This window comes from Bidens hawaiensis, unplaced genomic scaffold (assembly GCF_021521415.1).
Source record: "Bidens hawaiensis isolate Kalapana, Puna unplaced genomic scaffold, B.hawaiensis_p1.1 tig00007035_1, whole genome shotgun sequence".
NCBI lineage: Eukaryota > Viridiplantae > Streptophyta > Magnoliopsida > Asterales > Asteraceae > Bidens > Bidens hawaiensis.
The window spans coordinates 1,274,967-1,298,456 of NW_027491481.1; the positions used below are offsets into that span (position 1 = coordinate 1,274,967).

Here is a 23,490-nt window from a genome sequence, read left to right on the forward strand (position 1 = left end):
TTCATGGGTTAAAACCATTTTATCAATTGATTTATATCATAGTTGAGTGGATTTTATTATTTACTCAAATGTGTTTAAATGTCACACTTATAATCACCCTTAAAAAAAGTTGATGCATCGTAGAATGGCTGTACAATACGTTAATTTACATATTTAATGAGGCATTCAAATGATGATTTACAAATTTAAAAATATTTCTTTGTATACAACATTTGTATCACATGTTGCATTTAATGTGAACACACCTTTCACACTTGCAATCCTATTACCAAATCGTGTATGTCACATTTCAGACTACAACTGCGTCACATGTTTCGTTCTTATTTGACCTGAGAAAATCAACGAATACGTACATGTCATTCTAAAACATGGTGACTTTGGTTCATGTCCAAACTACTATAATAGAAGCTAATATATCTCACAACAGGTAGTTTTAAAAAATTTATTATGGGTCAAAATGATTCAAGTTGGAAAGACAAATTTTAAAAAATGGTCCAAACCATTTTAACATGTTGGTTTAGAGTTTGATCTAACACAATTTTTGGATCTAAAAGGATAGTTTTAATTCTATTTCAGGTCAAAACAACACTAATAAAAATCGATACGATTCACAGTAGGTTGTAATCCATATTGGTAAAATATCAAAATGGTTTGAGTTAAAAACAATAAACTTTATAAATGATTTAACCCGTTCAACACATTTAATAATTGTGAAGTAAATGACAGGGCATCTAGAACTTGGGAAAACCCTTAATTTTGTTTCAAAAACTTAATTTGTTCCATTAATTTTTTAACTTTTGAGTTTGTTCGTTTCTTTCAACTAACAAACCTTATTTTTATCATTTCGCAAGTCTCATATATATAATACATAGGTTTAAAAGCTAGTAATCAATATAGATTTAATTCAACTACTTAAAATGCTTATTAGTTATCAACCAAAACTTTATTTAAAGAAACACTCAAAGCCTTTATGTACCATAAACAAGTTGTTTAACATCTATAAAACCTTCATAACACTTGCATTCTGCTTATTAACAAAATCAATCTGCTTCTTCATCATCCTCTGGATTTCTCACAACTTCATCCTCAGCAACATTCTCAACAAAATCATCACCATTATTTTCATTTTCATTTTCACCATCCATGTATGCTTGTGAGCTCACCACTTGTCCTATCAAATTCTTGTGCTTCAAGTTGCCTGTTATTAATACAACAATAATATCATTTACAACTCTATTATGTATTATATATATACTATTTACAAAAAAAAGCTAGGTTATGGTTACATACCCATCCAGAAGGTGCACCCACTCGATGAAGAGTGAAGAAGAGCCTTAACACGAAATAAAAACCGTTCGAGAGATCTTTTGGTAGCCGGGATTTTACAAGTGATACTCGTTTGTTTCAATCCCTTCCAATATACAAAATTTAAAATATATAATTAAAAGATTCCATAAATGGTTAACTAGTGAATGAAATGAACAATTTGATGATAACACATAACAGTATAAAAAACAAAACCTACCTTTGCTTCTGAACATAGAGTTTGTATTGTTCTTGTCCCCAACTGAAAGTCTTTAAACTGAGAAAAAACACAATAACAAGAAAAATTTATAACCTTTATTTTAGTGTTGTATCACTTTGTATAGTTTGTTAGGAACAAAAGGCACACACGAACAAGAAATCAAAGCGATAAAGAACACGAGAATTTTACGTGGTTCGGTTGCGGTGTACAACCTACGTCCACGGGGTAATTAGGTTTGTATTATTTTGGTGATATATAATAACAAGTACAAGAGACTATTTATAGACCGCATATTAGGGCTACTCCCTTGCTAAACAAGCTAGAACCCAATTGGGCCCAATAGGGTTAGGGCCGGCTAAAAAACTAACCTCCCTAACTCCTTTAATATGCAGTTGTCTAAATGTGGGTCCGGGGATACCACATCGCCCAACAATCTCCCACTTGGTGTCTTCGGACCTAGAAATGCACCATCTCTTCTGTACTTCTGTAAATGAAAATCCCTCCTGATCTTCAAACCATCCTAATTACCCTTGTCTCCTCAACATTATTCCTGGAGACCAGCTGAAGCTATGCAAAGCTTCAGCTTATCCAGCACCACACACTTGGTAAACATATCAGCTGGATTTTTAGCACCTGGGATGTTCTTCAGACTGATTGTTCCTTCACTGATCAACCCCCCTCACGAAGTGATATCTCATCCCTATATGCTTTGTCTTTCCGTGATACACTGGATTCTTTGCAAGTTTAACTGCACTCTCATTGTCACAGTACAATGAGTAGTCGGGTTGTTGTTTTCCTAATTCTTCAAGAAAAGTCTTCAACCAAACTAGTTCTTTGCTGGCCTCTGCAACAGCCATGTATTCTGCTTCTGTAGTTGACAGAGCCACACTTTTCTGAAGTCTAGACATCCAGCTAACTGCTGTCCCTCCCACTGTGAAAACATACCCGGTAGTGCTCTTGAACGTCCCTTTACAACCACCTAGATCAGCATCTGTGTAACCTCTGAGTATGGCATCCTTTTTTCTGAAACATAACCCCATCTTCTGAGTACCCTTCAAGTATCTAAGTATCCATTTGACAGCCTCCCAATGTTTTTCTCCTGGATCTGACATAAACCGACTAACAACCCCAACGGCATGAGCAACATCTGGTCGAGTGCAAACCATTGCATACATTAGACTCCCGACTGCTGATGCATATGGGACTTTGGTCATCTTCGATCTTTCTTCTTCAGTTTTAGGAGACTGATCTTTGGTGAGCTTCAAATGACTTCCCAATGGAGTATTCCTAGGCTTGGTTCTTTCATCATTCATCTTGAACCTTTCTAACACTTTCCCTATGTATTTTTCCTGGGATAGTGTTAGAGTACCTGCCTTCTTGTTTCTAGTGATGTTCATTCCCAGTATCTGTTTTGCTGCACCCAAGTCTTTCATTTCAAACTCTTGGGACATCTGTTTCTTCAACTTGCTTATTTCCTTCATATCAGATCCTGCAATCAACATATCATCAACATACAACAGTAATATGATATAAGAGTTGTTGAATTTCTTCAGATAACAACAATGATCCATCTGGCATCTTTTAAACCCCGACCTCTCCATGAAATTATCAAACTTCATGTACCACTGTCTAGGCGCCTGTTTCAGACCATACAAGCTCTTCTTTAGTTTGCAGACCCAATTTTCTTTCCCCACAACCCGAAACCCTTCAGGTTGCATCATATAAATGTCTTCTTCAAGATCACCGTGTAGGAATGCCGTTTTCACATCTAGTTGCTCTAGATGTAAATCTTCTGCTGCTACAAGACTTAAAACAAGTCTGATGGTAGTCATTTTCACCACGGGAGAGAAGATTTCATCATAATCAACTCCTCTCTTTTGTTGAAAACCCTTGACCACTAAACGGGCTTTATATCGTTTAGACCCATCATGTTCTTCTTTGACCCTGAAGACCCATTTATTTTGCAACGCTCTCTTATCCTGCGGAAGCTTGACTAAGTCCCATGTCTTGTTCTTTTCTAGAGAGCTCATTTCATCCTTCATAGCATTCTCCCACTGGCGAGAATCCTTCATCTTGACTGCTTCAGAGTAGCTTTCGGGTTCACCGTTTTCTGTCAAAAGAATATAGTTAACTGAAGGATTGGAATGACCGGGATTATACCTTTCTGGCTGTTTAGTAACTCTGGTGGATCTCCTGACCCAATTTTCAGTCTGGTCAGGCTGTTGTGGGATCTCCTCGTCTTCAGACTCTGAACTCCCACTGTCAGAAGTTTCTTCTGACTCATTATTTCCACCAGCTTCAAACTCAGGAACTGTGTCGACTTCAGTTTCTGTAGCGGGTTCCTGAACTGGTTCGGGGATCGGTTCAGATCTCTGGTTTTCAATTTTGAATTCAACCTGTTGCTTCTGAACCCTAGAGTTTGGATTTATCACATCTTTGTACAACTCAGCCTCATTAAATGTAGCATGTTTGCTGCGGACTACTTTTCTGCTTTTCGAGTCCCAAAGCTTGTAGCCCATCTTGTCTGACCCGTAACCAATGAAAACATACTTCTTGGCTTTTGAATCTATCTTGTCAGCATTCGGATCTAGGTCATATGCACTGCACCCAAAAACCTTTAAGTGCTCATAATTAATCGCTTTCCCCTTCCATTCTTCTTGAGGTGTTTTGTAACCCAACGGAACTGATAGACCTCGGTTGATAAGATAGGCAGCAGTTTTAACAGCGTCTGCCCAGAACATTTTAGGGAGCCCTGCATTTATCCTCATACTTCTGGCTCTTTCATTTAACGTTCTATTCATCCTTTCTGCGACTCCATTTTGCTGAGGAGTACCTGGAACTGTATTTATCATCCGAATGCCATGCTCAGCACAAAAGCTAGTGAACTCTGAGCTAATGTACTCCCCTCCATTGTCTGACTTCAAGCACTTTACCTTCAGATCAGATTCAAGTTCAACAGCAGTTTTCCATTTCTTAAAAACATCAAATACTTCAAATTTATTTTTAAGAAAGTAAACCCATACCTTGCGTGTGGCGTCGTCTATGAAAGTCACATAGAATCTCGAGCCTCCCAAGGATTCAACACGTGTTGGTCCGAAAACATCTGAATGGATAAGCTCTAATTTCTGAGCTTTAGGTGCTTTCCCTGTCTTCACAAAAGATACCCTCTTCTTTTTTCCAAAAACACATGGTTCACAGAATTCAGATTCAACCCTTTTAAGATCTGGAAGCTTTCCTCTGGCGACAAGCATCTTCATGCCCTTCTCACTCATGTGGCCGAGTCGTTGATGCCACAACTTTGATAGACTCGGTCCACTCGTTACTGCATTAGCACTACCTGCAGAAACCTCAACCATATACAAAGTACCCCGTTTCTTTCCCTTGGCAATTACCATGCTACCCTTGACGACCTTCCATTGTCCTCCCCCGAATGTTACATCATAACCCTGGTCGTCTAATTGCCCAATGGAAATTAACATTTTTTTCAATTTTGGAATTACCCTGACATCTTTCAATGTCCAAATTGTTCCAAAACTTGTTTTCAAGTCAATATCTCCCAACCCAGTAATTTCCAAGATTTGGTTATTAGCAAGACTTACAGTACCAAAATTGCCCCGTCTGAAATTCTTCATCTTTCTCGAGCTTGAGATAGCATGAAACGACGCACCTGAGTCCATAATCCAGGACTCGACTATATCCTCAATACAGCAGATCAATGCATCATCAGAATCTGATGCTGTTGAGGAGGCAACATTCACTTCTTTCTTGTCTCTGGGTGGTTCTGTACATTGACTTCTGAAATGACCATTCTCATTACAGTTCCAACACTTTATGTCGTTTCTTGTTTTTGAACTCCCCTTTCTGTCTCTTGATTTTGATCTTCCCCTGTTACTTACCCTCTTATCTTTCTTTCTACCTCTTCCCTCAGTACTTAGCAAAGTACTGGATGATTCACCTGCATTCTTTCTCCTGATATCCTCTCCTAGGATCAAGTCACGAATACCCTCGAACGTGAGTTTGGTGGTTCCGGCTGAACCACTAACGGCAGTGACTGTTCCTGACCAACTTTCAGGTAACGAGGACAATAATAGCAAAGCTTGCACTTCATCATCAAATTTAATATCAACAGATAATAACCGGGATATGATAGAATTGAACTCATTTATATGAGAGGTAACAGACGCACCTTCCCGCATACGCGTATTCACCAATTGTCTAATTAAGAATACCTTATTAGACGCGGAAGGTTTCTCGTACATGTTTGACAACGCGGTCATCAAACCCTTAGCAGTGGTCTCATTCACTATATTGAAAGCAACGTTCTTAGCCAACGTGCATCTGATGACTGCTAGGGCTTTCCTGTCTAGATCGGCCCATTCTTCATCCTTCATATTCTCGGGTTTTTGACCTCTCAAACATGGAAGCAAATCTTTCTGGCATAACAAGTCCTCGACTTGCATCTTCCACCATCCAAAATCCTGCCCATCAAACTTCTCGATTCTGATCTTACCGTCCTCAGTCATTATCTTTACCGAGTTTCTAACGGAAGCAACCTGCAATACTGATCAGAACTGTTTGACCTCTTCTGGTCAAAAGACAGATTGTACTGTAGCGCGCACTGTTCACACGCCGGAAACACTGTAGCGGCGGCGGTACTGTAGCGGCGGCTAGGGTTTCTGATTAGGGTTTGGTGGCGACTGGCGGCTGGGGTTTATAGTGTGATCCTTGCTCTGATACCAGTTGTTAGGAACAAAAGGCACACACGAACAAGAAATCAAAGCGATAAAGAACACGAGAATTTTACGTGGTTCGGTTGCGGTGTACAACCTACGTCCACGGGGTAATTAGGTTTGTATTATTTTGGTGATATATAATAACAAGTACAAGAGACTATTTATAGACCGCATATTAGGGCTACTCCCTTGCTAAACAAGCTAGAACCCAATTGGGCCCAATAGGGTTAGGGCCGGCTAAAAAAATAACCTCCCTAACTCCTTTAATATGCAGTTGTCTAAATGTGGGTCCGGGGATACCACATCGCCCAACATAGTTTACTATAATGAGATTAACCTACCAGTTGAATGATAAGCTGTTCATGGGTTTGAAACTGGGCTTCTAGAAACTCAAAAACTGCACAAGAATCAAACTTCAGTAAATATTGTTGACGAATCAAAGAAACACGAACCAGGCATGTCTGTGTTCATTCGTTTAACTTCAATCGAACAAACGATCAAACACGAACAATTAAACAAAGGGTTTCTAGTTCATGTCCGTTCATTAAAAAAATAAATGAGTTTGTGTTCGTTTAGATTTGTTCATTAATAGTATAAATAAACGGTTCACAAACATAAATAAGCAAACAATACATGTGTTTATGTTCGTTCATTTAACTAAATGAACAAAAGGTTTCGTTTATGTCCGTTTGCTTATTAAATAAACGAACATAAATGAACGGTTCACTGAATGTTTGGTTTGTTTACACACTCCTAAATAATTTTTAATCAACGCATTACATTGTTATTAAGATCATATACATTTTACTAATTGTATCCAACACACTAATTACATATAAAAAATATCAATTTTGAACTAGAAGTGTTTCAGATTAGCCCAAAGCAACCAAACATGTTTTGACCTGTTGACCAACCAGCCTATTTTGCCACCTCTAGACATAAGCTACAAAGTGCCATGTGTCGACAACTACCTTTTAAGAAGGAATCAACATACTTTCCACCATACTTGACCGCCATTGTGCGAACAGTAACCTATATTAACAATTTACATTAAAGTTGCATAATCTGAAGCAGTGATTACAAGTGCTCATGGTCTGTTTAAACTGGTTTTGACTAAAATTGTGAACCTGTTTCGAGGAACTGCAAACCAAACCAGCCAAGTTGGTTGGGTCCACAGGACTGATAAAAACGATTTGGTTTGGCAGTTTAAAGTTTAAAGTTGTAACAATTTACGTCCTTTCTACTAACAAACGCTAAGTTTTTCCATTAAGTCCAATCATGTGCATTGCACAACAGAGTATTTTAGTCATTTTACAGTCAGGTCCAAGTTCTAAACCCTAAACTAAACCATTAAGCATGTTTTCCAAACCATCAGCTGTAAACTGAACTGTTTAAATCTCAAACTGGCCAACCCATCAGTTTGGACGGTTCGGTTGGTTTCAACAGAATAGAGGTAGTAGTAATTTTCACATACCTTGTCATGGGTTTTGCAAATATTTATTAAAGATACAACTACGTTAACAGATCGATGTAGCTTCTCCATAAGTATTTGCACCTCGGTTGGTTGAGGAGTAGCTCTTGATTTATTTATTTGAACAGCTTCTTTAACCTAAAGTAAAATGTTAAAACTGTTAAATGTTACAGCTTCATATGTATGCTTTTAAAATAATAACTAGGATTAGGATACCGCGCTTCGCATCGGGACCGTTAAATTGAACCAAAAAACATAACTAAAAGCGTTAAACCATAAACTCGTTGGAAGTCAATGCGAAGTCAGTCTCTGTCAAGTTACAACATCGAAACTAAACAAAAGAAATAAGCCCGGCAATGCCGAAATTCAACAAATTATCATACATAGATCCGAAAAAACCGGCACATTACAAGGGCGAACCAACACAAATTTGGATAGTATCAGCGGTGCCAACACAAATTCGTAAACATGAATTAGTAAGCCAAAAAAATTATTTTAAATGTGAGGTATTAAACGTTAAAACACGGATATATAACCATGCGACGATGAAATATTTTTATAGCATGAAAAACGTTTCGGTCATTGTAAAGACGAACTATAAAAAATATGAAAACAAAGTCTAAGAAAATCGTTTAACCAGACAAATAAAACATGTAAAGCTAACTCTTGTCCAAGTTTAGTGTTTCAAAATATAGGTTGTTAAATATTTTAATTAGTTGAAAAAAAAGTAAAATTAAGAAAATGAATACCATTATTATTATTTATGGAATTGTCTAGTAGTGATTTAGTTGTTATAATAATTAATAAAATATTTTAATATTGAATAGTAAATTGAATAGTAAGCTTGTGAGTATGAATCAATCCTCTTTTTAATATATAATAATAATAATAATAATAATAATAATAATAATAATAAGAATAACAATAATAATAATAATAATAATAAATGAATAATAATTTTAAAAATAATAATAATAATAAAAGATGCCTTACAAGCTTGCCAAGAATAGCAAGGTTCTGCTCATGCTGCAAAGCAAATAACAGATTATTATTAGCAAGAAATATCATAAGCATTTACAGAATAACGAACATTCATAAAACGAGAGAAGATGCTTACCAATTCTTTGTACCAAACAGCAAAAGTTGAAGAGCACAGAGTTGTAAAACCATGGCTATATTCCTCTACTGAGCTGCTGGAAAAAGATACCTAAAACCAAAACAAACAATAAATAAATGGTACTCACTTTTACCTAATTTCTTGAAATTCTCCCCATCTGACTTGATTTAAATAAAAAATGATAAGATTCAAACGAGATTGTTAGAATTTATCGTTATGCTCACAGGTTTGTGTGAGTACGGGTCACAGATCAATATTTAGGTCGGTCAAAACAAAAGTTGGGTTAGACTTTTGGATCAAGTAAAATGACTGATTTATGTAATCAACTTGTATGTCTAGGATAATAATGTTGCAACTTGCAAGTCTAGTTGTACAATTTGAGTTAAGCAGGTTTCAAAGTTTTAGTATAAATAGGTGGTTAGTCTTTGTAAGACGTGGTGGTTTGAGTCTTAATACAAAAATAGTTTTGTTTCTTTATGGCACCCGCTAAACAATGAATTACTGGCTTCTAACAGCTCATTTATTATGTAACAAAAAAATAACAAAAGTAGATATATTTTTACAAGTAAATAGTACTCACCGTAGGCAAAATAGAGCATGCAAGGTCATCCAATGATTGAAGTGTAGACTCACAATTTTCCAAGTAAATATGAACAATCTTCTGCACCATTTCCGCCTGCAACATATAAAAAAATCAAGACCGTTAAAACCTAAACAAATAATAAAATTAAAAGTTAACTACACAGATGATCCCTGTGATTTAAAGAGGGGTTTATTTTTTTTTATATTTTTTAAAAAAACTTAAAAAATCAGTCCTCTAAATTATTATTTTCTCATTTAGAGTTTGGTATTTTAGTCATTTCACCCAAACTTAACAGAAAAGTTAACGAAAGTTAGTCTTAGACCCCAAAATTTGTTACAAAATCGAAACCACAAAGCCCAAACTTGTTAACAATGTTAGTGCCCAAAGCTGTTGCTTTGCCCAAACCATAGAGACCATCTATGCAATTAACTCTAAACTGATTAAAACCATGAGATCTAAATAATCAAAGCGAACATAGAGATTTACCTTCCCCTTCCAACCGTTAATGTCATGCCAATCATGACTCAGTACTTTGTGAGCAGAAGAACTGAGTTTGTTGCGCGAAGTGACAAGGAGTTCTTGAATGACAGTTGATTTATGTTTAGCAGTTTGTTCAGGTGGCATGTCAATGACTGTCTGGATAGATATAGCTACTGACTCCAATGTTAGTACCACTTCAAAAGCAAGCATAAATGAACAACAGAGTGCTGCAAAATATATCACCAGGCAGTCAAATAACTAATAAAACCCAAATTTATTTAATAAAGTGCATATGGTAGTGTGTCAAATATGATTTTCAACTTAATAAAATAATGATCTGATTTCTTAATAAAATTATTCAGGAGGTTTAACACACCAAAGTTAAACTTTGGCGACTTTGACCCATTTGACCAGTTTCACCTTTGAAATTTTACATCTTTGATCTGTTTAAGATAAAAATATAACCCAAATCAACTCTTTAAGCCTGTAAACGAACCAAGCAAACACGAGCGTGGTGTGTTCATGTTTGTTTAATTTTAACCAAACAAACGATCAAACACGAAGAATTAAACGAACAGGGTTTTCTTGTGGTGTTCATTCGTTAACAAATTGAATATGATTGTGTTCGTTAACAGTAATAGCAGTATAAACAAATGGTTCGCGATAGTAAACGGACGACTATAACCAAGCAAAAATCAATTAAGAGTAAATGTGACCATCAATTTGTTGAGCCTACACTATGCAGTTAATGCAGAAAATTATCGGGTATCAGGACCGATATTTGAGATACATCGGTTATTGCGGTGGGATATCGGTAATTTTAATATTATGCAGAATTTATATATATATATAGCAATTTAACACTAACAATTCAGTATACTCTCCTACCAATAACAAATTAACCTTTTGCAACTTACAAAACACTAACTGTAGCAAGTAAGAACTGATTAAGACTTAAAACACTAACATTAAACACTAAAAATTGACAGTTAAGACTTAAAAATCTGATATCGAGATAATTGGTAATATCGGTCAAACATCAGTCAATATCGCCGATTATATGATGGTACCGATAGTCTGACCGATATTCTGCTAGAGGTCCGATAACCGCTATAGTACCGATATCTACTGCATAGGGCCTATAAGTTATAAAACTAGACTAAATTGTAACGGACCTAGACAGCTAAATAAAGATATACACGCATGCAAATAAATGAGAATAAACAAATTGAAAAAAACATTTACGAACATAAATGAACAAACACTGTTGTTCGAGTTCATTTGTTTACTAAATAAAAAAACACAAACAAACTTCCTGCACACTTAAAACCCATTTATAAGTAAAAGGGTCAAAATTGCCACCTCAAAAGAAAAGGCATACCTGCATCCAGAACCGATTCTAGGAACTCAAAGACACCACCATATAAACAAAGCATGTCTTCTTTTGATGATAGGGACTGCATGCCTGCAACATCATTGACTTTTTTGGGTTGAAATGACTTAAGCAGATCCAAGAGAGAATATTGTTTTGGCAGTATAAGATCTGGACAGGTCAGCATCTGTGCTGGATCCAAATAAAAAGGAACAGAAAAGAAGACTATATGAAGAATATAAATCAATCATGGAAATGCGATAGCTTCAAAGTTCAGAACCATCAAAAAGCTGTAAAAATTAGGCTTGTAAACGAACCGAACGGACAGAAACGAAGCATGTTCATGTCGTTCATTTAACTTTAACCAAACAAACAAATGAACACGAACAACTAACCGAGCAATGTTTTCTTGTTTGTGCTAATTCGTTAAAAAAATGAACGTTGTCGTGTCCATTTATATTCGTTCGTTAACAGTATAAACAAATGGTTCACAAATGTAAACAAACGAACATAACTGAGCTAAAACCAATTAAAAGTACATGTGAATAACAATAAACTGACCTAAATGTTTATTAAAACTAAATTATATTGTAATGGGCCAGCCTAAACAATTTAAGGAATATTTAACGAACATAAATGAACAAGCGTGAAGTAACAAACATAAACGCATTTAAATGAACAAGCGTTCATGAACATAAATGAACGACAAGACACGTTGATACGACCCCAAAGCTGGGTCAAAGCAGTTATTAGAATCTTAGGGTAGTGGCTAAATGAGTAGCTAAAATTTAGGGTCAGTTATGGGCCAGTTATTATCTCTATTAATATTGTTTTAGGGGGGTTTTTTGAAGGGTATGTTTTTGTTTAACAGATTTGGGTTTTGGGTTCTAAACCTTTGTTATTTGGAGATCACCCATTCTCGAAATTGGGCACTATCTGTACTTGTTTCAGTTTAATCAAAGAATCTAATTTTGAGGTTCTATCATTTGGTTCCATTTCCGGGAAATCGAATGACGCATACAACCCGGAATCTAGCAGACCAATTAGCAACCATTGCGGTAGAATTAGATGTTATTCTTGCAACTTTGAGGGACAATGTTGAAGAAATTAAAGTTCGGGTGAACGGAGATGGCTGTAATAGTGAAGAATCAGATGGTGATTTGAAGAACACGGTAGCGGAGGAACCGCAGGGGCCCGAGGATCTTCATGTATCACTGCTATATATCATCAATGAAGAAACCCTTGATGACAGCCCTAGAGTTGAGGAAGATCGGTCCTTGAGTGTTCAATCGAAGATAGGAGATGATGATTTGAAGATCAGAGATGATGAATGGAAGGTTGGAGAGAAGAATTGAAGACTGAAACGTGTGGTCAATCTAAGAATGGAGATGTGAATCAACATAACCACTCAATTGCAAACAAGATGTTGAAGCGTACCAGTTTAGAGGTGTGGGCTGGCCCACTTGCATATGACCAGGCTGAACTAAGGCGATGTGATGTGTCCATTGTTTGTGATATTACCTTTTTGCTGATTCAACTTTTGCAGCAAAGAAATTTGGCAAAACTTGACCAACCCCAACCCATTTCAATTCTAGCCTACCTCAAGATATCAGACGCAGGACATCCGATTTTGGAGCTACTCCGTTACTGGGGCAATCATCCGTTAGAGGAAAAGACTTGGGTTAATTACGATAGTCTGGAAGAACGAGTTTCCTTGTTTCAACTTGTGGACAAGTCGTGTCTCCGGGCTGGTAGTATTGATACGACCCCAAAGCTGGGTCAAAGCAGTTATCAGAATCTTAGGGTAGTGGCTAAATGAGTAGCTAAAATTTAGGGTCAGTTATGGGCCAGTTACTATCTCTATTAATATTGTTTTAGGGGGGTTTTTTGAAGGGTATGTTTTTGTTTAACAGATTTGGGTTTTGGGTTCTAAACCTTTGTTATTTGGAGATCACCCATTCTCGAAATTGGGCACTATCTGTACTTGTTTCAGTTTAATCAAAGAATCTAATTTTGAGGTTCTATCACACGTGTACATGTCCGTTTGTTTAACTAAATGAAAAAAACTCTTGTTCATGTTCATTCATTTGTTTCATCCAAACGGTTCCTAATGAGAACGCACATTAGCAGATGTGGAAATTATGACCCATTTTCCTAAAAATGGGTCGGATTCAAAACCACTCCATTTGAATTTAGTTTAAATCTTACCCATTTTGGCATTTGTGCCCGACCAACCCATTTTCCCACCTGTAAATATAGAAGGCTGAAGAAGAGAGAAGAGCAGTAGATACCTTGCTGAAGCAATACAGTGTCTCTTTGACAACTAAACTTGAGACAGAAGGTACAGAGAGTGCAATGTTAGTAATTTCTGGATTACCAGCCATGAAAGATTGGTCACTCCAGTGTGTTTGACATGATTCAGAACCTATAAGCAATTTGCAAGATATAAAATACTTTGAATGATCCATACTGAACTACTTTAAGTAATTATTGTTAGAATCTTACCATGTTCAAGTAACAATATGGCAGAATCCAGGTGTCTCCTTAGAGTCTTAAACAACGTCTGAATCTTGTCTACAAATTCAACTGTTGTTATTCCACTTAAACCAGGAGGCGTGTTCAAGGATCTGAATGGTGTTGGCTTAGGACTAAAATAATCTAGCTTGCTATTAAGATCTCGCAGGAGGTAAAGATACAAGGGTAACTAGAACACAAAATAAACAGGGAACATATTAATTATAATACAGCTGCAATACATTTAATGGCAGAAAAGTGAGAGGATATCATACGGTATAGGAGGAAAATTGAGTAAATTAACTATACAGGTCACTTAACTAGAAAAGCCCTTGGTTTATAAAGCTCATTTTTCTAAATAAAAGTAACTTTTTTGAGAGTTTTTTAGGAGGTTATATGCATAAATTTCACTTTGTGCAACTTTCGACAAAATTGATCCGTTTGACCTAGGTGTGTGAATTCTTAGACAAACCTTACACGAAATTCACGGGTTTTGGGTTTGGTATAAACAGGTCTGGGTCAGTTTTATCGAAACCGCGAACCAGTTTCAGATTGAACCCACCAGATTGACCCATTTAACCCATTTAAGTTTTATTTTAACAGTGTTTTATGTAAAAACTAATTGGTTGGGCATCTTATGCTATCTAAAACTAGAAAAAAAAAATTGGCAAAAGATTTTATAAATTAAATTTATTTGTTTTATATTAATTTGTATTAATTGTATTCTTTTGTTGTAAAAAATGTAAATTTAAAGTATACTTAATATGTGATAACAGTAACAAATAAGTTACTTTCGGGTCAAAAGGGGCATGTTCTATAACCCCGTGAATATGCATGGCGTATTTGAGTTCACGTGTGTCTAACACAATTTTCGGTTTCAAGTCAAACTTTCGGCTTCGTGTCAAATTGGACCCGCGAACATGCCCTGTTTAACACCCCTAATTTGACCTGTTTCCCATTCAATTTTTTTATAGTTTAGCCTATTTAACAAGTTAGGAAATGAAAATTAACCCGGATCAACTCATTCACAATTAAACGGGTCGAAACTGCCACCTACAACATGCTATGATACAGTATATAAGAACATACCTCACATGTAGGATCTGCACAACAAGAATCAAGATCCTGCATTCAAGAAACAAGCATATGAGACCATTTGAACATATTATTTAGCCATGTACTTGACACAATAATCAAAGAAAATACAACATATATTAAGATCATTGAATGGGAAAAGATAATTCACCTTTGAATATGACAAAATAGTAAAGCAATCAACCAAAAGAGGTCTAAATCTGTATCTTTGAGCTTCTAAAAGTTTTGTAGTTTCAGAAATCTCGATATCAGTATCTACAGATTCATTAAAGTTGGTTGTAGGACATGCGGTTGCTTCAGTTTGGCTGATTCTAGAGGACACGCCAGTAGAACTTTCAGTTGCAACATCACTGCTTATTGCACCTGCTTTCTTCAATGTTTCAATAATTGTAAGCTGAGTGGTACCGTTTCCTTGAGTTTTAGAATTTTTTAATGCCTTTGAAGACTTTTTGTTATTTTTCTTGCTGATTTGAGAAAGATCTCGATTAGTTCTTATTTGCTCTGTGTTCTTTTCAATACGGGTAGGCTGGCCTGGCGAAGAAGCTGATGAGAGCTCAGGTAAAGAGAGAGGACACTGTTTGAGTATATTATTTAACAAGCTCTCAAGGAATCTGCAACATAAGAGAACTTTTAATTAACCCCCAGCTAAAAAAAGAATATAAGTGCAGAATATAAAAAAAACAAATAATTTCAATTTACACAAGATTTCTCAAGCGTTTCAAGATCTTGGTGACCATATCCTCCTTTGTAGCTTGACTTATGCAGTCAAATCTTCCAGCAACTTGTGTACCAAAGGCATTAAGCTGATTGTGATGAAAAAAGTAAATGTATGCGAATATAATATAATTCATATGTTTTGATATTATTTTAATTTGTCAAACTGACCATCATACTTAGTTGTACATAACACCAGTTGACAAAAAAAACGTTTGTCAAACTGACCATCAAAAGCCAATTTACTTGTGAAAACAAACATGCATACAAACGACCTTAATGCTTTCTGATTTTTTGTAATATGTTGTCTTTTGTAGGCTTCGTAAATATTTACAAAGAAAAATCAAATAAGTTAGTTGCTACGTCAGAACCAATAGCGAAGTATGATGGTCAATTTTGAAACTATTTCAGTCAATGACATTGAACATCATAACTTACTAGTTCTCTGATCCAGTTAATTGCATAATAGAGAGAAAGGCAGACAACATGTTTCTGTTTTTTATTTAATGACTGCCAAGATTTCATGACGAACTGCATAATTGAGAACAAAAAAGATATTAGTAAACAGTTTGTAGATGCAAATCAAATTAAATATGAGCCAAGTAGCTTTCTTCATTAGTTCATTATAGAATTAAGAAATTCCAAAGACATCAAGAGAGCGAGTTAGTAATATAGATTAGTGTTTGCATTCAGAAGAGTATATTAACTTCTAAAAATAAGTAAATTCATCTTAACTGTTCGCTGTTATATTATCGAACTATTTGTCACAAAATCAAAAATAATATATGTTGACATTTGCAGAAGTTGGAGACAGATTGTGCATTAAAGAATCAGGTAACCAACAAAAGATGTTTGCATTCTTATGAAACTTAACTTTAAAACAAAAATAGTTGCATTTTGGTATGACGCATTTCAATCGGATATTGCCTTAAAAATTTTTAAGAAAAGTCAACAGGTAAGTTTCAATAGAGAAAAGATTGCATATACTTAAGCAGAACTGCAGAAAGTAACCTTAGAAGAAGGAAGATGTATGGGACAGCCAAGAAGTGCATCAATTCCTCCTAGTGATCCCTGATTTCCCAACCTCTCCATCTGGATAAAAGTAAATATCAAACATAAAACTGAAATCACCATGCAGTAAGAATAACAGATATTTGCGTTTTTCTTATATGCACCTACCACAGAGAGTAAACGGAAGTTGGCAGGAAGAGTTTGTAATGATGTTGACCTGCGCAGTACAAATCTTGTGATCCATAGAAAGCAGATGCATAGAAATAGACCGTCACACATTGTTGAGCGCACTCATTATTGTGACGGCAATAAAAACAAGAGCATGTGATAAAATGTTAAATATAATCATTCATATGTTCATATCCTACATTCTCAAATCATCACCAAGAATGTCCAAAATATCAAATAAAACAAAGAATATCAAGAAATACTGGACATAATGCCCTTCAAAGTTTCTGAAAGCTTGTATGTATGTTTAAAGAGAGATGTTTTACTTTATTGAGGTTTAATTGTATCTAAATTATTCTAGAACCTAGAAAACAACCATCAGAAATATTATCTTCAAATTACAAACGAAAAGAGGCTAGAATTTAGCATTTAAGTAGCAAAATTAACTAACGGAAAATAATAGTGAACTTACGTTTTTAAGACAAACATTCTTAATCCTTACTAGTTCATATATTAACTCATATATTAACATGTCTTAAAAAATAAAAGTTAATATTACGTTATTACCTGGAAGAGGAGGAAGCTAGTGGCAATATGTTCATGCATATTGGAGATATATCTCCATCCAAGTTCATCCATAGCTCCCCTGCATAACACGCATATATAACACACTTTAAAGTTGTTTGCTAAAACCCACTCATTTGTAAACTTGTAGCCAAAAAAAAGCACATCCAGGTGACTCACCTTCAAGACCACAATACAAGTCAGAAACAGGCAATTTCCCATTTTCTAAATCAGATAAAAACATGGATTCGAATTCTCCTACAAGTTGACCAACCCTGCACATAAAAGTACTAGATTTAAAATAAAATATAACTTTTAGAGAAGTGTCTCCTACGACCCGTAAATGAACCGAAAGTTCAGCAAACCGTTTGGTAGGAAGTTCACTTACGTCCATTTTATAATGAATAAACATGGACAAAATATTAACTAAAATTAATTAAATGAACAAACATAAACAGAGGTCCCTTTCATTCAATTGGGTCAATGAGCGTTTGGTAATGTGTTCGTTAATGGCCATTCGTTCACGTTGGTTTGTTTACATCAACAAAAACCATACCCGGTAAATCCCACAAATAACATAGATATTAGTTGGTTTGTTTATGTTCAGTTATTAATTAAAGGTTTTTATATTTTATGTTGTATACATTTTAGTTTATTATCCTAACATTTTAACTTCTATTAGTTATCACCTTAACTTTTATACTATGTGTATAATTAATTGTCAAAGTATTTTCTGATGATTATGTCAAGTACCTAAATCTTATTTATTTTGGGTGATTATGTATAACAGTTGGTTTAAAAATGTTGATTTTTATTTTTCCAATTAATATATCTCGTTTGTATTCATTTATGAAATTCACAAACGAACATGAAAAAAAATCATTTCCTCGATGAACAAACACAAAGGGAAACTTCCAGTTGATTATGTGTTCGTGAACCATCCGTTTGTCCAATAAATGCTTAACAACAGACATAAACTACGTCTTATTCAGTTTGATTCAAATCGTTTACAGCCACATCTGCTACATGTTTTTCTGCAAATAAAGTTTTCCACAAAAAGTATGCATGCAGTAGTTTGTCTACTATGAAAGTATGATCATTAATTTATCACCATTAACTCACCGTTCCATAATTGCTGGATGAAGACTTTTAGAATCAACAATAGCAGATAGTTCATCATAAAATAGGATTAATGATGTTGGCAACTGTTGACATGAATCCAGGGATGTTCTCAGTAGTTCTAATGCCTCCTCATAGTTCAACTTCTACACATTTCCCAACAAATATACATCACAAATCACATCTAGTGATAAGCAAGTGTTATAAGTTCACATTTTTTTCTTACCTGTGACGAAGATGAATGTGACATATCATTTGTGTTTCCAAAATGAGACAATATTTTTAAGGTTCCAATTAGACCCATTTTCTTGTACTTGAATTCTGGATTACTAACCTATCAGATAAAGTGCATTAATGTGAAATATAATATTAGTTTTGGAAGCAGATTTATATAATGAACTAATTATACCTGCTTCCTAACGATCATGAAAAGTTCAGCTGCAATAGATGATCCAAACGATTCAGTATTAGACCGTGCAGACCGTGATAGATAGCAGAAAACATCATAGACCTGCAATACCATACCGGGTAAAAATGCTAGTGGTTATGAAATAAATAAACTATCTTAAAACATATTTGTAACCTTATGCAGGTTTTCAGTGCTAAACCCTTCCATATAATCTAAAATACCTGCATATTATGAAAAGAAACATGTCAAGTATTACTGAACTTTAACACTGAAGCAAAAGTGGAAATCAAATTGTATAAAACAGAGAAGTAATGGTATACCGGTTATGTAAGAACAAATTGGAATTAGTTCTTGAGAGTATTTCGATGCTAGCATGACCATAGCATCTAAAGCAGAACTGACCTCAAATGTAATGCCAGAACCCACATGAGTGACCAATGACCCTAAAACCTATAAATTATTAGAAGCAAGTTACTTTCTTTCCTTCTAGAAAGGGATCATACTGTAAAAAACCAACATACTTTCTCAATTTTCATGGAAAAGTCCCCAAAGGCCCAAACATGTCAAAAATACACAAAAATATCCCTTAATCCAATTTTACTATAACAACGTCCCTTCATTTATCTAAAATGCATGTATTTGTAGAAATAATAACAATAATCCGTTCTCTTACACTGCATTCTTGAGTTTTTTATTTAAGGGATTGGAAAAGAAAAGATAAGAAAATTTTTCTTTTTTCATTCTTGATTTTTTTCATTAAAAGAAAAGAAAAGAAAGAGAATGGAAGGAAAAACTAAGCCTTTTTTCCTTCAAAACTTTCCTGCCAAATATGGCCGGATTGTGAAGGAAAGCTTATATCTCATTACCATATTACCAATTTACCCTATCTTAATTCTCTTTTCCATGTTGCTATGAGGACATAATTGTAAAGTTACAAAAAAATTTTCCTATCTTTTCCTTCCAATCTAAACTCAAGAATGTAATAAACACTTTCTTTTCTTTTCTTTTATTTTAACTCAAGAATGTCTTTTAAGTATATAATTTCTTTTCCTTTCTTCCTCTATCTAATCTCATCATTTCTTTTCCTTGTATTTTAAACCCGAGAATGCAGTGTTAAATTTGTCAAGTTCAATGGCAATAAACTTTTTTGCAAAAAAAATATTTTAGAATCTGATTTTGATGAATTGAAGGAGTAACGAGTCATTATTTTAAATATACTTTTAACAAGTTCATGCATTTTAGACAAGTGTAGGAACTTTAATATAGCAAAATTGGGTTGAGAGATTTTTTTCGTGTTTTTTTGACATGTGCAGAAACTTTTAAATGCCAAAATTTATCTTGAAGGATTTTTCAGAAAAATGATAATATGTTGGGTTTTTTTTATGATAACCATTCTAGAAGAAAGCGCATATATGATAAATCGAAACAAAGTGTGTGATTGCAGCTTACTTCTTGTCTTGAGTAAGTATCAGGAAACCCCTCAAATAAATACTTATACATCTGAATGCCAAATCTGCTTACTTTCTGTTCTTTGCACGCCAATAAGTATTCCGAGAATACCAAAAATGAACAAAAGTGATCCTAAAAATAAACACAAGACACAAAATAATAGTGACTTGTCTTTTCAAATTACAAAGCCTTCATTTCATGCATATGAATGTAATTGACACCATACCTTTACCAATTCCTTGTTACCCAACATGCATTGCTCAAACAAAACATCATGGATAGAGCCTTCAGTGATTTTCTTCTTTAGTAGCTTTTCAACACTCTTTTGCATAGACTCACAGTTTTTATAAATGAGCATCAATAACCAAATGTCAATCACTTTATGATCTTGTGGTTTGTCAATATACTGAAGTTCTCTTAGTATCTCCTGGCATAGAATCTACAAGCATTAACATACAAAAAAACCATTATATAACCACCTTGGAAAGAATACTTTTAAGTTCACTAGTATTTCAAGTACATTTTTAAACCGAAGACTAGACCCCAAAGCATCAAGAACCGACGCTTCTGCATTATTCACAACTGATTTTCCCTTAAGTTTATTATGTTGAGTTGAACGCATATCAAAGACTCCAACAAGCTTGTATTGTTCTCTAAATTGTGCAATTATTCTCCGAGCATTTGTTGGTGTTGCAGATAAAAGTAGAAACCTAAGTAAATATGGCAACTTCTCTGCTTCAATTGTTCGAATACATGATAGTGCTATTGTTATAACCTTCAGAAAAATACAAATACAACACTTGTTAATAATTATGTATTTGTGTTTATATGTGTGTATGTGCATGCAGGTGGGGCTGAAAACGAACCGATTAATTAAATGAACAAGATGAACAAAGGTTGCATTTGTTCAATTGTGTTAGTGGGCATTCGATAATGTGTTCATTCAGGTATGTTCGTATATGTTCATTAAAACTCATGCGTTTATGTTCTACTACTAAGGGTTTTTTCAAATCAATAAATGTTTGTTTGTATTCGTTTGTATTCGGTTTGTGTTCATTGACGAAATTGACGAACAAACACAAACAAAATCATTTCCTTTTTGAACGAACACGAACAAAAAGTTCCGTTTAGTTATGTGTTTGTGAACCTGTCCATTTGTCCAATAAATTCTTAACAAATAAACATGAACAAGGTCCCATTCGGTTTAGTTCGTTTACACATGTGTTTGTCCAATCTTTTGCGGTAAAAATGCAACGTTTTTTCATCTCTCATTCTCTCCTGAAGTTTAGAAATATAATAAGAACAAATTACATTTGTATATATAACCTACACATGCGTCAGTCATGTGCCGGTTACATTGCCTCCACTTAAACATTTGCGTTTATATATGTGTATATGCATGTAAGCCAAATTACCTTATCTTGCAACAATTCATCCAAATTAAGACTAGAGAAGCAATCAATAACGGCAACTGTGGCAGTTGAATCATCTTGCAACACCTTCTCAAGTGAATCAACAACAGTCTTATTGTTAGTGTCTCCCATAACCTCAGGCAATGATCCAATAATCTCTTTCTTCAAATGAGGAGGGCAAATTGACAACACTTGGAATAAACTCTCCGTGAATGCTTCAGCATCCACCAGAAAATCAAGCCACCGGAACTGATTTAGTATCAACCTAGCCACATCTTCATCCAGCCGCAAAGCGGATGACGAGGATTGACCATCATTATCAAAATACTCCGGAAGCTTCTCAATCAACATGTTCTGGAGATCTAATTGGATTGCAGGAACCAGCAAGAGCACCCTCACTAAGCTCTCACCCCATCCATGACCCGAATAATCACGATTTGAAGGTAATAAAACCCTAGAAAAAATATAAATTCAATATATCACCAAATTAGCGCTAAAAAGCCATGCAGACACTCAATTCATGTTGTTCAACACCTGTATGTAAACATAAACCCTAGGAACTTCCTATAAACTCTCTTAAAATTAAAGTTTCTCTAAACACAATTAGATCGTTCTTTTGAAATTTATATAATAACTTCCTTCTCACTCAACATGTTCTAATTAAATCAAAGGAACCAGCAAGAGCACTCTAACTAAGCTCCCAATCCGTCCATTACCCGAATTATCATGATTTGAAGATAATAAAACCCTAGAAGCAGTATAAATTCAAAATTTCACGAAATTAGCGCTAAACAGCCGTACTAAAACACTCAGCTCATCATCTGTATGTAAACATAAACCCTAGGAACTTCCCATTCAACTTTCGCTTAAAACTAAGGCTTCGCTAAACACAACTGAATCATTTTTTGAAGTATATATAATAACTTGCTTTCTCAATCAACATGTTATGCATATCTAAATGAATTGCAGAAACGTCCATTACCAGAATTATCACAAATTGAAGATAATAAAACCCTGGGAAAAGCATAAGTTCAAACTTTCACCAAATTAGCGCTAAGCAGCTATACGGACACTGATTTCAAGTTATTCAACGTCTGTATAGTAAGCATAAACCCTAGGAACTTCCTATTCGACTCTCACAGCTGCTTAAAAGTAAGGTTTCGCTAAATTCAATTAAATCATTTTTTGGAGTATATATAACAATTTCCTTCCTTCCCAGTCAACATGTTCTGAAGATCTAATTGAATTACAGAAACGTACATTACTAAAATTCACAGCATTAGGGATAAACTTAGGGTTTAGCTAACCACAACAGAATCATTAATTAATAAAACTATTTACAACAACAAATAACCTTCGGAGATCGTTTTGGTTGTCGATGTAAGCGGCGAATCCGGATAAGAACTGAGAGCGGAGAGAGGAGTCGGAGGAGAAGCAGGTTTGAAGACGGTGACGGAGGGTGTGTAAGTCTGGAGGCAGGGAAGGCGGACCGGAGGCGTTGATTAGTGTGCATCCGGCGTCTGCGAGGATGGAAGTCATTTTATCGATCGGAGTTAGGGTTTGTGACGGAGGAGGTGATGCTGATACGGTGGGTTTGGGGAGTTTGGACGGGTGGGAGAATGGAGAAACGAAGGATTTGAGAGGTCGTTTGCTACGAAATGACGACATGATTTGTTGGTGTGGAAATGGAATGGATGAAAGCAAGCTTCTGCAGGGGAGGAGATGTTTCAACAATTGAAGGTTCAGCCCTGATA

General features: G+C 35.1%; 1 protein-coding gene across 2 annotated transcripts; it reads right to left on the reverse strand.

Annotated features, from left to right (window-relative positions):
- Positions 1-887: 887 nt before the first annotated feature.
- LOC143634236 (uncharacterized) lies at positions 888-23,387 on the reverse strand. Of its 2 annotated transcripts, XM_077102380.1 has the most exons (31): positions 23,091-23,387; positions 21,740-22,190; positions 20,845-21,099; positions 20,551-20,763; positions 20,325-20,456; positions 19,196-19,325; positions 19,050-19,096; positions 18,876-18,977; positions 18,693-18,800; positions 18,470-18,612; positions 17,528-17,622; positions 17,351-17,429; positions 16,784-16,832; positions 16,616-16,696; positions 16,043-16,135; positions 15,590-15,693; positions 15,042-15,501; positions 14,885-14,920; positions 13,787-13,985; positions 13,573-13,706; positions 11,291-11,468; positions 9,916-10,136; positions 9,427-9,522; positions 8,847-8,936; positions 8,723-8,755; positions 7,733-7,867; positions 7,230-7,290; positions 6,600-6,655; positions 1,526-1,582; positions 1,291-1,411; positions 888-1,198 (listed from the first exon to the last, which is right to left on the reverse strand). In XM_077102380.1, the coding sequence occupies exons 1-31, from the start codon at positions 23,273-23,275 to the stop codon at positions 1,041-1,043; spliced, it is 4,302 nt and encodes a 1,433-aa protein (XP_076958495.1). In that variant the 5' UTR covers positions 23,276-23,387; the 3' UTR covers positions 888-1,040. The 2 variants fall into 2 exon arrangements, with proteins under 2 accessions (XP_076958495.1, XP_076958494.1); XM_077102379.1 differs by having other exon boundaries at positions 16,616-16,832.
- Positions 23,388-23,490: the final 103 nt, after the last annotated feature.